Raw genomic sequence first — 16,131 nt, 5'->3', positions numbered from 1 at the left:
GTTTTTGTTTGTACTCAGTGTTTGAAGCTCCTTGCTTTAAGTAGCCAACAATAATCAACCAGCGTCACTGACAGTAGGAAGACATGCAGGGAAGAAATCTAATTGGAAATGCAGAAAATAAATCTTCAATGACATGTTGCACTTCATGGTTTTGTATGTATGAAGCATGTTGTCTGTGGGTAGTTTGGTGCTCTGCTGTAGTGAATAAAATTTTCAACAACATCTTTGAATGCCTTGCATGTAATTTTCTCTGATCCCACTGGAAGTCTTCCAGTCACTAATCACCCATTTGATATGTGGACCAAAATGCCTTCCTTAATCTTGGCCTCAGTTCTTCTGGGAAATATCTGTTTCAAATGTCGAAATCGTTCACCTTCTTTGATCACTGCTTCCACAAAATTTTTCGTAAGTTCTAGTTTTATATAAAGAGGGGTCTACAAGTGGATTATGTGCCACACTTTTCTGCCCTGGAACCAACTGCTTATGGAGTGATCAATCCTTTTTAATATAATGAGATTCTTTACCATGGCTATCCCATTCAAAAATGAATCGACAGTATTTTGTGTGTCCAAGCTGCATTCCTAGTAACAGCACTAGTACTGTCAGATCACTACAGATGTTCCAGTTGCAGTTGCTCTACTGTATGTATTTCAACAAGACTTCCAAATTTCAATAGTTTTCATTCATGTGTACTACAGCTGATTGACATTGAAGGGTGGACATTGTCATTCTGTAGCAACACAGCTTTCAGGCTTCACACTGAAGAATCAATAAAGAAGTCATTGTCATAGATGATGCTGGCAAACCAAAGCACACCCAGGCATGCCTGGACAAGACAGAAATTTTTTCCACTTACATTGTGTGCAACAGTGTTATTTCTTCAGCGGTTTCAACGGAGCATGACTGCGCAAGCACATGGATGTCAGACAGCGAGAACAGCGAGAAGAGTTTAAAAGCAAGAAGAGTTCAAAAAGTGACGGTTATTTCTTCAGCAATTTGAATGGGACACGACCGCTCAAGCATGAGACGTCAGCCAGTGAGAACAGGAAGAAGAGCTTAAAAAGACAGATTTATACAGCAGGTGTTGGAGTAGAGGGAGACAGAGTAAAAAGGCTTTGGTGATAACGGGTTGAGGTGAGGTAGGTCATCTGTATAGATTACAGACAGGAATTGTGTGTGTGCGACCAGTGTTCCGTGCTCGGCGTCAGATGTGGCAAGTCTGAGAGGCTCCCAGCCTCCCACATGGCCACATCTGCACCAGGTGCGTCAAGCTGCAGCTCCTAAGGGACCACATTAGGGAAATGGACATGAAGCTCGATGACCTACCTCTAGTCAGGGAGAGCGAAGAGGTGATCGAGAGGTAGTCACTCCGGGGCTTGGGGAGACAGAAAAGTGGGTAATAGTCAGGAGAGGGAAGGACAAGCAGCAGATACTAGAGACTACCCCAGTGACTGTCCCCCTTAACAATAAGTACTCCTGTTTGAGTACTGTCGGGGGAGATGCCCTACCTGGGGTAAGCAACAGCGGTCATGCCTCTGGCACAGAGTCTGGTTCTGTGGTTCAGAAAGGTAGGAAAAGGAAGAGGATGGCAGCAGTGATGGTGGACTCCATAGTTAGAGGGTCAGACAGTCAATTCTGTGGATGCAGGAAAGAAACTTGGATGGTAGTTTGCCTCCCAGGAGCCAGGATCTGGGACATTTCCGATCGCGTCCAGGATATCATGAAGTTGGAAGCAGAAAAGCCAGAGGTCGTGATACATATTGGTACCAATGACATAGGTAGGAAAAGGTAGGAGGTCCTGAAAACAGACTACAGGAAGTTAGGAAGGAAGTTGAGAAGCAGGACCTTAAACTGCCTGTGACACGTGACAATGAGTATAGAAATAGAATGAGGTGGAGGATAAATGCATGGCTGAGGGATTGGAGCAGGGGGCAAGGATTCAGATTTCTAGATCATTGGGACCTCTTTTGGGGCAGGTGTGACCTGTACAAAAAGGACAGGTTACACTTGAATCCCAGGGGGACCAATATCCTGGCGGGGAGGTTTGCTAAGGCTTTTGGTAGAGTTTAAACCAGAATTGCTGGGGGGGGGGGGGGGGGGAGATATTTGCATTGGATTCTGCATAGGTATGTTCTAATGAGACAGGGAAAGGATGGTAGGGTACAGGAACCATGGTGTACAAAGGCTGTTGTAAATCTAGTCAAGAAGAAAAGAACAGCTTACGAAAGCTGCAAAAAACTAGGTAATGATAGAGATCTAGAAGATTATAAGGCTAGCAGGAAGGAGCTTAAGAATGAAATTAGGAGAGCCAGAAGGGGCCATGAGAAGGCCTTGGTGGACAGGAGTAAGAAAAATCCCAAGGCATTCTACAAGTATGTGAAGAGCAAGAGGATAAGATGTGAGAGAATAGGACCAACCAAGTGTGACAGTGGAAAAGTGTGAATGGAACTGGAGGAGATAGCAGAGGTACTTAATGTATACATTGCTTCAGTATTCACTATGGAAAGGATCTTGGCGATTGTAGGGATGACTTGCAGCGGACTGAAAAGCTTGAGCATATAGATATTAAGGAAGAGGATGTGCTGGAGCTTTTGGAAAGTTGGTTAAATCACCAGGACAGGACAAGATGTACCCCAGGCTACTGTGGGAAGTGAGGGAGGAGATTGCCGAGCCTTTGGTGATGATCTTTGCATCATCAATGAAGATGGGAGAGGTTCCGGAAGATTGGAGTGTTCCCTTATTCAAGGAAGGGAGTAGAGATAGCCCGGGAAATTAAAGGCCAGTGAGTCTTACTTCAGTGGTTGGTAAGTTGATGGAGAAGATCCTGGGAGGCAGGAGTTATGAACATTTGGAGAGGCAAAATATGATTAGGAATAGTCAACATGGTTTTGGCAAAAGCAGGTTGTGCCTTACGAGCCTGATTGAATTCTTTGAGAATGTGACTAAACACGTTGATGAAGGTAGAGCTGTAGATGCAGTGCATATGGATTTCAGCAAGGCATTTGACAAGGTACCCAATGCAAGGCTTATTGAGAAAGTAAGGAGGCATGGGATCCAAAGGGACATTGCTTTATCGATCCAGAACTGGCTTGCCCACAGAAGGCAAAGAGTGGTTGTAGATGGATCATATTCTGCATGGAGGTTAGTGACCAGTGGTGTGCCTCAGGAATCTGTTCTGGGAGACCTGAGGAAGTGGAGGGATGGGTTAATAAATTTGTTGATGACACAAAGGTTGGGGGTGTTGTGGATAGTGTGGAGGGCTGTCAGAGGTTACAGCGGGACATTGATAGGATGCAAAACTGGGCTGAGAAGTGGCAGATGGAGTTCAACCCAAATAAGTGTGAGGTGGTTCATTTTGGTAGGTCAAACATGATGGCAGAAAATGGCATTAATGGTAAGACTCTTGACAGTGTGGAAGATCAGAGGGATCTTGGGGTCTTAGTCCAAGGGACACTCTAAGCTGCTACACAGGTTGACTCTGTGGTTAAGAAGGTATATGGTGCATTGGCTTTCATCAACCGTGGGACTGAGTTTAAGAGCCGAGAGGTAATGTTGCAGCTGTGTAGGACCCTGGTCAGACCCCACTTGGAGTACTTTACTCAATTCTGGTCGGCTCACTACAGGAAAGATGAGAAAATAATAGAAAGGGTACAGAGGAAGTTTACAAGGATGTTGCCTGGATTGAGGAGCATGCCTTACGAGAATAGGTTGAGTGAACTCAGCCTTTTCTCCTTGGAGCGACAGAGGATGAGAGGTGACCAGGTAGAGGTGTACAAGATAATGAGAGGCATTGATCGTGTGGATAGTCAGAGGCTTTTTTACCAGGGCTGAAATGGCTAGCATGACAGGGTATATTTTTAAGGTGCTTAGGTACAGAGGAGATGTCAATGGAAAGTTTTTTTTAAAAAAAACGCAGAGAGTGGTGAGCATGTGGAATGGGCTGCCTGCGGCGGTGGTGGAGGCTGAAACAGTAGGGTCTTTTAAGAGACTTCTGGATAGGTACATGGAGCTTAGAAAAATAGAGGGCTATGAGTATGCCTAGGTAGTTCTAAGGTAAGGACATGTTTGGCACAGCTTTGTGGGCCAAAGGGCCTGTATTGTGCTGTAGGTTTTCTATGTTTCTAACATTTTAATTGACTTGAATTATGAATTTAAATAACAAATATAGACAATTCCAAAAATGGTGCATGTTAGGGAAATTTCACAGTGATTTTCATGATCATTCAGGAAGCAAAACCTTTGTTGTCCAGTGTAGTTACTGATCTCTACTTATACTGACCACAAAATAGCATATGTGTTATCCCACAATTAAGTAATCTTTCCTGCGTTGAAATCAAAATTTGTTACCCTCCTTATGAAAATCTAAAATGTCATGTACACAGTTTTAAAATCAATCAAAAAATGCAAATGACAAGAAGTTTCCCTCATTTTCTACTGTCTAGCCTGGGGGTCGGCAACCCGCGGCTCCGGAGCCGCATGCGCCTCTTTCATCTCTGTGCTGCGGCTCCCTGTGGCTTTGGAAAATAAATGGTCAGTATTTAATTAAAATGTATTTTATGTTAGTTTGTTAGTTTTTGAAATGTAATTCTAAATTTGAAGATTATGGTGATCCTATACAATCTAAATAAAACGTTGCGCCGACCCATTTCCTGGCACATCCGAACCGGCTCACAATTAGCCAGCGTTCAGGCTAAAGGAGATAGCCTACGGGGGTTTGAGAGTACGTGTCTTTTGGAGCATCCACGCCCATGGGGGGTGGGTTAAGGGAGGCTTAAAAGCAAGGCTGTTTAGTTCGAATAAAGTTATCTTTGACTGCATTTTACTGACTGCCTGTAGCACACCGCTATAACGTGTTTTTATTGCTGGCTGTCCAGAGGGGAGGTGCTGAAACGCTTTGTCGCGTGTCTGGAAGAAGTGAAAACTTTCCTGGGCAGCAAAGGGCTCAGCTTTCCTGAGCTGGAACAGCCAAAGTAGCTGGAAAATCTACACTTCATGGTAGACATGACAGCGCACCTGAACATGCTGAACACAGCTCTTCAGGGGAAAGGACGTACAGCCCTACACATGTTGGTGGATGTTTTGGCATTCGAGCGCAAGTTGACAGTGCTTGCCAGAGATTTACAGAAAGGCACTTTGTCTCACTTCCCCAATTTGAGAGAGTTCAAACAAGGTCACGACATGATAAATTCGGAGTATTTACATTCTGCAATCATCACAATGCAAACATCGTTTGGGAAACGCTTCTGTGAGTTCAGAGAGGAAAAAAACACATTATCCTTCCCGGTCGCTCCCCTAAGCATCGATCCATCCCTACTGAACACGACTGCATTGGCAGGTGTGAGTCAACCTGATCTTGAGATGGAACTGGCTGACATAGCCGACAAAGACATATGGGTGTCCAAGTTTAGACGCTTGACAGCAGACCTTGAAGATGTTGCCTGTCAGAAGGCCGTTCTTGCTCAGAATCACAAATGGAGTGATATTGAAAACCTCCCCAAATCGGACAAACTTGTGTTCGAAACATGGAATGCTATCCCTGACATTTATGTAAACATTAAAAAGTATGTGCTTGGAGTCCTGTCGATCTTTGGATCCACATATGTATGTGAGCAGGTGTTCTCCAACATGAACTTTATTAAAAACAAACATCGCGCACGCCTCACAGATGACAGCTTGCGATCCTGTGTAAAGATGAAGGTGACGTCATACAGCCCTAATGTGCAGACGCTGTGCGCTGAGGTCCAGGAGCAGAAATCCCATTAACCAAGTATGATAAATATTTTAATTGCCTATTATTTTACGTATATTCATATTTTTTCATTGTTCAGTGAAATAGTCCTTTTATTTTTCAGGTTGACAGCTGGCTGACGTTATTTTTGGTTTGCTGCTGGCGGAAAATTTAAGTTTGGTGTTTTTCATAAATACAAGAAGGACTCAAATAGACACTGCGTATTTTACTTAAAAGTAACCTTCAACCCAACGTCTTTTTCTCAGAGTTCAAAATGTTTTTGTTGCATGCAGAAATGTAATTTTGTTTTCTCTGCAGGAGTTCATCGATTTCATAAATGCAACACATTATAGTTTGTTTATACATAGCATAAAGGCAAAAAAAACGTTGTATGCAGTGTTATTTCATTTTAAATGTCAAATGGGTTTTGTGGCTCCCAGTGTTTTCTTTTCTGTGGGAAACGGGTCCAAATGGCTCTTTCAGTGGTAAAGGTTGCTGACCCCTGGTCTAGCCATTGAAAGGGATGAAGCTACTGAATCCACAATAGCCTAATCTGGCACGAGATTCAGCACCTGGGGTTCACCAAAGAGTGCTGGGAAATGCAACCAGCTAGCTCCCCAGTACCATGAGAAATCAACTCAGAAAGAGAGCTGCAAAGTCCTTTTGAGATTAGCACTTCCCTGTTTATAACAAGTGCTGTTGAAAGCATTTTGGATGGTTACTGCTGTTATGGTCAATAAACCAGAATTGTCAATAACCAAACCCACCACAAAATATCCCAAAAGTTAACAGCCACACTGCAACATAGTTTGCTAATTATAAAGCAAAAAAATTGAGCAAAATAGGCATGGATCTGACAGGAAAAGAAAAGTTCCAACAGATTCTACAGATATGAGTAAAAGGGTGGCTAGGGAGAGGAGTGGTGCCTCCAAGGATCAGCATGGTCAAGTATGTATGCAGTCACACAAGTTGGATGAGATTTTTAATAAATATTTCTCTATTATAAAAAATAAATATTTTTACTGTAGAGAACACAGTGAAAGCTAAGGAAATAAAGCAGACAGGAGTTGTGATTGTTTTGGACCATACCCAAATTACCAAAGGCATTGACAGTCTTAAAGTCATGGGGTCTAAACATGTGCTTCTTTGGTGCTAGCCGGAAGTAAAAGAAGTGCAAAGGGCCTTATAGAGATATTTTCATCATCTTTAGCCACATGTGAAGCTGTGGAAGAATGGAGGGTGGCTAATATTACTCTTACTTAAAGGCTGCAAAGTCAAGCCAGAGCACTAGAAGCTGGCGAGCTTAACATCTATGGTGGGCAAGTTATTGTAGGGAATTCTGAGGAACAAGCAAGTGAATGATAGGGTCTGGACAGCATTGTAAAACAGAGGATCAAGGAGTACTGTACGTATGTATAATTCACAGCCAGGCAGGGTGATGAAGGCCCTATTTGGCATCCTGGACGTCCAAAGACAATAAGTATAATGATGGTACGTTACGTTGTAGTTGCTCAAGACAATGGTGAGACTGCACCTGGAGTATTGCATACAGCTTTTGTTACCTTATTACAGAGAAGATGTCATAAAGCAGCAAAGAGTGAAAAGTATGGATAAGAATGTTGCCAAAGCACGAAAGCCTGAGTTACAGGGAGAGGTTGGGGAGGATAAGACATTTTTCATCAGAGCATAAGAAACTGAGATACCAACTAAGCCCACATATACTTCCAAAGTATCTGTAAGAAGGACCTTAAGAACCTGGACCTCAATTTGAGCAACTGGACTTCAAAAATAACATGTGCAAGGGAGGAGACCACACAAAGATTTATTTGTGTGTTGTTCCTTCTTCGTGCACTTCTAATAGCAGCACATGCAAATAGAAGTCTAGAGTGGACCTCCATGAACATGGAAGATTCTGGTTGTCAGCAGACTGAGGCTAATACAAATTCATACTCTCAAGCTCAAGGAAACATCTAACAGTAACATTTAAAAATGACTGAGATGATTCAATAGATTATCAAATCAGATTTCAATCTTTCCAGTACTTCTATATGATAAGTGTTAATGATTTTATGGATGAAGACCAGTAACTTACCTTGTCTCATAAGCATAAGCTGATGTTCATGACGAGCAGCTTCCATTTCTGCCTCCAATTTTTGTTTTGCTTCTCGTATATTTCTGTCAACTTGCTCCCGTTGTTGTTTTTCCATTTCATCAAGAGCTTTCCAGCGAGATGCATATTCGAACTCAAATGTCCCAGGTTGAGCAAAACGTGGTGGCTGCTCCCGTTCCCTAGTTAAATTAGAACAGAGTGAGCATAAGTTACTCTACCACTGACAAATCTTTTGCAAATTTTTGAGGAACTAACACACAGAATGAACAAGGAGAGTCTGTGGTATGGTTTACTTTGATTTTCAGAAGGCCTTTGCCAAGATGTCACACACAGGGCTGTAAAACGAGATAGGAGCCCACAGTATTATAAGAAAGGTACTAGCATGAATAGCAATTAGCCAACAGGCAGAAGACTAAGAGTAGGAATAAAGCAGGTCTTCTCTGATTGGCTGCCAGTGACTAGTGGGGTTATGTAGGGATTGGTGTTGGGTCTGCTACTTTTTACGTTATGTGTTAATGATCTGGATGACAGAATTAATAGTTTTATGACCAAGTTTGTGGATGATACAGTCATAAATGGAGAGGCAGAATGCTGAAGAAAAATAAAAGCATGGTAAAAAAAGTTGTGTGAACATGCTTATTAAAATAATCTTTTCAGCTTTGAAATCCAGGGCAATTTTCAGATTAACCAAATAACCTATTTAGTTCAAGGGGATAAGATTAGGTGTTGCAAAGGTTTACGTGTTCTTACTAGGTTGAGATTGGATCTATGATAAAAGACTTTCATATTCACAGCAACGTGAAAAGGAATCCTTGGTAGGTACTTAAAATTAATCAAAAATATCACAATTCCATTTTGTGCATTGGTCAAGATTTCCAGCATCTGCAAAATCTCGTGACGTGATCCCAGTATCATGTTTAAACATAAGCTGTCCCAATCCCAAACTGAAAATTAGAAGCTATCTAACATAATAGAAATGTCATATACAATTTGCAAGATGGAAAAACCAAGTCAAAAACCTGATATTGGGGATCAAAATAAACTCCAGCAAAAGCACATAACTCAAACCAGATAATGAAACATTTTTGGATTTAGTTTGCAATGCTAATCATGAAACAAAACAAGAAACATTTACTTATGGTATTGTGTGTTCTTTTGCAGCAATTTCTCAGGAAATCCATCTTCATCATCACACTGCTCCATGGGCTCCACAATAACAGGATGTGGGGAACTGTAAAGTAAAGGCACTTTGCATTTATACCAGGAAAAAAAGCATTGTTCAAAACTTTCCAAACCATTTGAAATGTTCTCATTTACACTTAGTGATCCTAAATAAACTGCATAAAACACTGCATGTTTAGAAGAGTTTTGCAATTCTTTCAAGCAGCTACACTTTTGCATCAACCAACATGAACTGCATATCTGTAAAGCCTGGAAATAAACACACATTACTATGACAATTGGACATTCGAAACATTGTTTTAATATTTCAAATTTCTTTTGACTAAACACTGCAAAGGAATGGTGGAGCACTCCATATGAGCAGAATTAGGCCATTCAGCCTATGTCTTATAGTTTAAAAGTAACAGTTGAACTACCCAGGCTGTGCTCTTTTCTCACTGCCACCAACAGGTAGAAGGTACAAATGCTTCAGGACTCACACCACCAGGTTCAAGAAGTTACTACCACTCAACCATCAGGCTCTTCAACAAAAGCGGTTAACTACACTCATTTAAGGCCTCTTATTTTGTTATTTCATGCTCATTATTTAATTATATCTGCATTTGTAGTTTGTTTTCTATTGATTCTGTTTACAATCACTGTTCTATAGATTTGCTAAGAATGCCCACAGAAAAAGAATCTCAGGGTTGTATGTGGTGACATTTATGTACCCTGATAAATTTTACTTTGAACTTTGAATACTAATTAATCGTGTGGCTAGCCAGAGGCTTTTTCCTCAGGGCTGAAATGGCCAACATGAGGGGACATAGTTATAAAGGTGCTAGGAACTAGGTACAAGGGGATGACAGTATTTTTTGGGACTGCCCTGTTATCAGAGACTATTGAAGGGGGATACACAATGCCCTACAAGACATCTTTAAATGTGAAATACCCTTAGAGAGTAAGACCATATATTTTGGGTATATACCTCAAGAATGGTTGAAAAGAGATAAATATTTAATGAATATACTGTTGGTGGCTGGTAAAAAGACTAACTGGGAAGTGGTTATCACAGGAGAGCCCAACTTTAAATGCATGGATGGAAATTACAATGGACATCTACAAAATGGAGAAGATAACAGCATCTGTTAATCATAAGCTGGAACAATTTGATTCATACTGGGAAAATGGTTTAACTAGATAATGCCTCATAGGCTTGATTTTATTCTCACAAATCAATGAATCTGTTGTTAAAAAAAAGATCACTCCATACTTGTACATAGTTTTTTTCCTTTTGCTTGTTTTTTCTCTCCACTCTTTTCTATAAGTGTATACCTCAGATAAATACTATGTGGAGATTTGTGACATATATGATTATATGATATACATGGACAATGTCTGAAATACATCTTATGGAAATGTTTGTTTGATGATGAACTTCAATAAAAAAAAATTACAAAAAAAAACAAGGGGATGACAGAGGTAAGTTTTTCCAGAGAGTAATGGGTGCATGGAATGCACAGCCAGTGAAGGTGGTAAAAGGCAGATACAATAGGGTCTTTTAAGAGACTCTTACATAAGTATATGGAGCTTAGAAAAATAGAGCTACGCGGTAGGGAAATTCTAGGCAGCTTCTAGAGTAGGTTACATGGGTGGCACAACATTGTGGGCAGAAGTGCCTGTAATGTGCTGTAGATTTTGATGTTTCTACGTCAATCTAACAGTTATGACCTAATTGTTACAGAACTCTCGGATTACGTACATGTCTATTTTTAACAGATTTTAAAAGATTACATTATAAACAACTATCTGCAAACATGACATTTTTTGACTGATCAATTTCTCATTTTGTTGGAAGGCCTGTGGGGAATAATAATTGGTTTATTGTGAGATGAATTTGTCCATAGTTGACCTCAGTAACAGCAATGATCAAATGATGGATTGAATCTTACAGTGCAGAAAATGGGTCAATCAGCCCACCAGACCTATCTGGAAGTGATTTTTTTTTTAAACACATGCTGCCTATCAACTATTCTCTAATCTTCATTCATTATGTGATATGAGTGAGCATGGTCTTAACCATTATTGTTCTTGGCAAATTTTTCGACAGAAGTGGCTTGCCATTGCCTTCTGGGCAGCGTCTTTACAAGACGAGTGACCTCAGCTATTATCAATACTCTTCAGAAATTGTCTGTGTGCATTAGTGTTCTCATAACCAGGACTTGTGATATGCAGCAGTTACTCATACAACCATATACCACTGCTCCCATGGTTTCAATGTGACCCTGATCGGGGATCTAAGCAGGAGCTACACCTTACTAAATGGGGGAAGTGCAGGCTAGCAGAGGAAAAGAACACCTTACACCTTTGGTAGAGATGTATCTTCACTCTGCCACCCATATCTAATCTTGGCCACCTAAAATTTGCATTTTCCCTTAAATTAAGCCAAAGCCAGTTGTTGAAACTATAATATTATATTTATTACATATCCAGTTGGCTTCAAGCTGCAGAATGAACTTTTCCCAAATATAAAAAACTCATTTAGTGCTTGTTTTCCTCAAACTTAAAATGACACGATAGGACGTCACTTGGCTCATCAAATCGCATATTTGCGCCCAATAGACTAACTTCTAAAAAAATTCAGTCCCGTTTCCTCCATTTCCCTGTACCCTGGTCTAGGTTTAGTCCTGACCTACAGTGCTGTCTGTGGGGTACTTGCATTTTCTGTGGCCATATGACCATAAGACATAGGATGTAGAAAAGTCTGCAGTATGCTCCCACATCCCAGACTAGTTGGTAGGCTGTTTAGCTATTAAAAGTTAATGGCAAAAAGAATCAAATGGGATATTATGCATCTGAAAAAGAGAACAAGTAGCAGGTCAAGGAAATGGGATTGCTCTTTTGGGGGTTGGCTAGGATTTAATAGGTTGAATAGCCTTGTTCTACAGCAGAATATTCAAACATTAATAATAAATCTTCAAGTTTTTGCAATAATATAACCCACTTTTTAGAGAGTGAAAGCTCAATCTGGAAATCACTTTTTAACCATTAAAAAATGTTTGCAACAATTGGCAATTGAAACCTCAGACAGGCACAAAGATACTGATTCAATTTGACTGACAGCTGCTCTGAAACAACAACCATCATCTTGTATCTTTCAAAAAGAAACCGCAACCTACTGAGGCAATGGAAAATTGACACAAAAGACTGATAGACATAGATCTTTAATGTTTGTAGCATATTATCCACAAAGTGCAAGTTGTGAATGATGTGGATGTTGTACAGAATGAACAAAAGTACTAAGCAGATGAATAGAGAACCAGAATTAAAGGATGTTTGATGTTGATCCAGAAAAAAAATCAAAATCATTACGATAATATTTTTAAAAATGTGACGGAATAATAGATTGAAAAGTGTTTAGAGCTGGGTGGATTGAATATTTAAAGAAGTGTGTAAACCCATATGTTTACTCTGCAGGCGAAGCAGCAAGTACCAGAAAAAGAGATTAGCCTTACTTCTTGTCAAATCACACAGGGAAATACCTAATTTACATCAAAGACCAACTCATCCAAGGATGTGCTGGAGTCAGCCCGCAAGCGTTGCCATACATCCAGCATCAACATAGCATGCTCACAACTTACTATCCGTATCTCACAAGTTCTTTGGAATGGGGGAGAAAATCTGAACGCATGAATGAAGCCCACAAGATACCAGGCAGCATAAAATTTTCCAGAAGAGCTGAAACAAATCACCACTGTCCATAACAGAACAGGCTGAGCCTGAAATTCTCTGAAGCCTCTTGCAATCCTGTGGACTGGAGTCTTCATAACAGGCTGTGATGCAAACAGTCAGAATGCTCTCCACTGAACACCAATAGAAATTTTCAAGATGCTCATATGACATAACCAAATCTTCTTAAAGTATTGACAAAAATAGAGCCAATGACAAGCCTTCTTCATGACCGCATCAATACGTTGACACCTTGAACTGATGTTTGTTTTTCTAACTGCCCCTCCAATTTCTTGTGTTGATGTTGAGTGCATTCAGCCAGCTCATTTAACTCACTCCTGTATACCTTCTCCTCTTCAACTGAAATCTCATGAACAGTGATGTCATACTTCAGCTGTGCTTAGCCACACAGCCATAAGTATAAAGAGACTACAGCAGTGGTGGACTTAGTACAAATCCATGAGGTGCAGCTGTATTGATTGCCAGTGAGATGTTATTACCAATCCATACTGACTGTGGTCTCCTGAAAAGTTGCAGAAGGAGATGTACAGTTTGAAATCTGGAAGCTTAGTTATTATTACTACAGGAATGGTGGTGCTCAATGCCAAGCTGTAAATCAATAAGTAGTGCCGTGAGGCATGTTTTGTTGTTGTCTCAGTGTTCCAAAGCAAAATGGAGAACTTACTCCAAAGAGTGCTTCCGCTTTAGACCTTATGCAGCAGTAGGTGAAATTGCAGCAGGTCCAGGCCCTTGTCCTTGTGCAGACACGTGATAACCAACCTCCCAAATCAACTCATTATGATTCATGTGAGTACTGCTGGGCAATAATCATCGCTGACTTTTTGAAGGAGGTAGTGACTTCAAACTGCAACAGTGAGAAGTTAAAGATATTCTGGAACACTTGGCCATTTGGTAGCACAGGTTTTTAGTCTGCAACCTGATGTCTTAAATGTCTTATGAATGTGCCCCTCTTGAGAGATGTTCAAATGAGAATTAGGTTTATTATCAGAGGTGGAGCTTTGGAGAGATAATGGCGCCTAATGGCGACTCCTTTGCTTGCATCTTCGGAAACAGCTCTACTTCCACCTTTAATATCTTTATTTTTCCCTTTCAGGGTTCTTTTGAAGACCCTGAACTGGAGTTACATAGAGGCTTTGGTTCTTTGCGGGAATTGCACCTGTTCTTGGGGTTCCACAACTGGCTGTTATTCAACATGCCAAGGGTTGGCCTGAGAATCTTGATCGTGTTCCGAAGCATAAGATCTTGGGGCTCTGGAGATGGGCGGATCAAGGGTCGGTGTCAAGGCAGGAGACTCATGTCGTAGGGGAGGCCAGAAAATCTTTTGCTGTGGGCCCGAAGACCCAAGGTCTTTGCGATCTTCGGACACAAAGCTCAAAAAAACCCCCCGATAAACGGACTTTTAACATTGTAAACCAGTGGGCTGTTGTTAAGTCTCCTGCTCACTGTGAAAATAGGGGACACACCTCTCTCTCTCACCAGGGAAAGAGAGAACCTGTGGTTTGTCAAATGTTGGATGAAAAGCGAAGCCTTTGGGGTAACTTTGGTCTGTGTCTTTGCTATTGTTTAGTACATGCTTGGGCTCAGTGATGGTACCAATGTGCTTCTTCTTGCTGGTGGTGGAAGGAAGGATCGTTGCTTGCTGCCGCTTATGCATGGGAGGGGTGAACTGTGGGGGGGGGGTCTTTGGGGTTCTCACATTTAACTGTCGTTCATTCTTTGGGACACCTCCATTTTCATGGATGTTTGCAAAGAAAAAGCATTTCAAGATGTATATGATATACATTTCTCTGACATTAAATTCGACCTTTGAACACATTGGAAAATCCGTTTTGCAATTGTAATTTAGTGCAAGACAAAATACAATGTTACAAAATAAATAGTGCAAAAGATGAATGAGGTAGCATTTAGGGACTGTTCAGAAATCTAGTGAGAAAGAGAAGAAACTAATCTTAAAACACTGAACATGGGTCTTCAGACTCCTGTAACTCTTACCTTATGGCAGTAAGGAAAGATGCTTGGACATTGGCCTCTGAGAAAGATCACTGGAGATTGTGGGGATTTGCAGGGGTGAGGTGACCTTCCATAGATTATGCCTGGGCTTCTTGTGGGATTCTGGAATACAGTCTAATCTACAAACAGATCTAGCCCTAAGCAGACTACAAATCTCCTGGTTTGTCCAGAGCTTCAGGTTGGGAAACTCAGTATGTTCTCTGAGTCACACATTCATCCATGCAATTCTTGATCACACCAGTAAATGACCCTGACATATTGATTCAGATCCAAATATGTATCCCTGAATATATTTCAGTCTATTGAATCAAAGCCACTCCATAAAATCTCTTTTACCTCCCTTGTCCATAACAATGCAGTCCTCCGTCTCTACCTATGTGCCAAGAGTAGATGTACAGCCAGGTGACTGGACTTGCCAAAGTGCAGATGTGGAATGGTTCTTGATGGTAATGGAACAATGATCAAGTGAGTTGGCTCCTCTGGTTCTGCAGGTTACATCATGGTGCTAGTTGATCAGAGACTTTAGACTAGGCTGGTGCAAGTTCCCTGTGATGATCGGGAATGTATCCGAGTACGCCATCTCAGGATGGATGATCATGGTGCTCAGTTCCTCCATTGCCAACTTGACAATTGCAAAGGCTGGAAAGTACATCACTACCAGGATGACGGTGGAGAACTTTCAAGGCAGATAGAGCGTGAACTGTCAGATGTTCTGTGTCGGGATTGCAACAGAGAGAAAGTTGCCACGTCTGTACACCATAATCGAGTTTATCATGGATTAAACGCCACCACTGCCTTTAACCCAATGCCGCTGTCCAATCCATGCAGTGGATGGCGAAGCCCTCAGGTTGAAGCACTGTGTCTTAAGTCCTTAGGGTGAGTTATGTCTTTGTGAAGTGGAAAACATACCAATACCTGATGTCCCTCCAGTACTATAGTCCGACAACTTCAATTTTATTTTCCAAAGACATTATTAGACAGGATGATTGTAGGGAGGGGAGCCTTAGAGGCCTATGCTTGAGTTTTGTCCTCTCTTGCAGCTATGTTTTCTGATACAATGGAAATGCTCCTCTGAGCCTAGCCACTGCATTCTTTTCCTAGGTCGCCTCCATTCCCTAGTCGGCCAGGTCTTAAGATCATTAGTTCTTTGAAATAACTTGAAACAATGCTATTTATATGAGAGTCCGCAGCTGCAAATTTCAAATGTAATAGTTCCAAACCAATGTACCTAATGATTCACTGGGTGATGCACACAAAATGTCACTACATACTATACAATGAGCATGTTAGATTCAAATAGCAACAAAAAATTGCCGTTCAGGAACTTTGAAACAGATGCAATCAAACTAACCAAAGACTGTACAGGTAATCC

General features: G+C 41.1%; 1 protein-coding gene across 3 annotated transcripts in view; it reads right to left on the bottom strand.

Moving 5' to 3' along the window:
• The window catches only part of LOC132391282 (paraspeckle component 1-like), a 127,822-nt gene that overhangs the window by 96,720 nt on the left and 14,971 nt on the right, over positions 1–16,131 (bottom strand). For all 3 annotated transcript variants that reach the window (XR_009511155.1, XM_059964242.1, XM_059964241.1), the window contains 2 exons: positions 8,974–9,069; positions 7,821–8,017 (listed from right to left, as the gene is read on the bottom strand). Coding sequence is in view for 2 of the 3 variants with exons in the window: in XM_059964242.1 (XP_059820225.1) it covers positions 7,821–8,017; positions 8,974–9,069 (293 nt within the window). In the remaining variant the exon portion in view is untranslated. The remainder of the gene's footprint in view (positions 1–7,820; positions 8,018–8,973; positions 9,070–16,131) is intronic.

This window comes from Hypanus sabinus, chromosome 3, assembly GCF_030144855.1.
Source record: "Hypanus sabinus isolate sHypSab1 chromosome 3, sHypSab1.hap1, whole genome shotgun sequence".
NCBI lineage: Eukaryota > Metazoa > Chordata > Chondrichthyes > Myliobatiformes > Dasyatidae > Hypanus > Hypanus sabinus.
The sequence above is the reverse complement of the archived record's forward strand: the minus strand, read 5'-3'. Positions and strand labels throughout refer to the sequence as shown.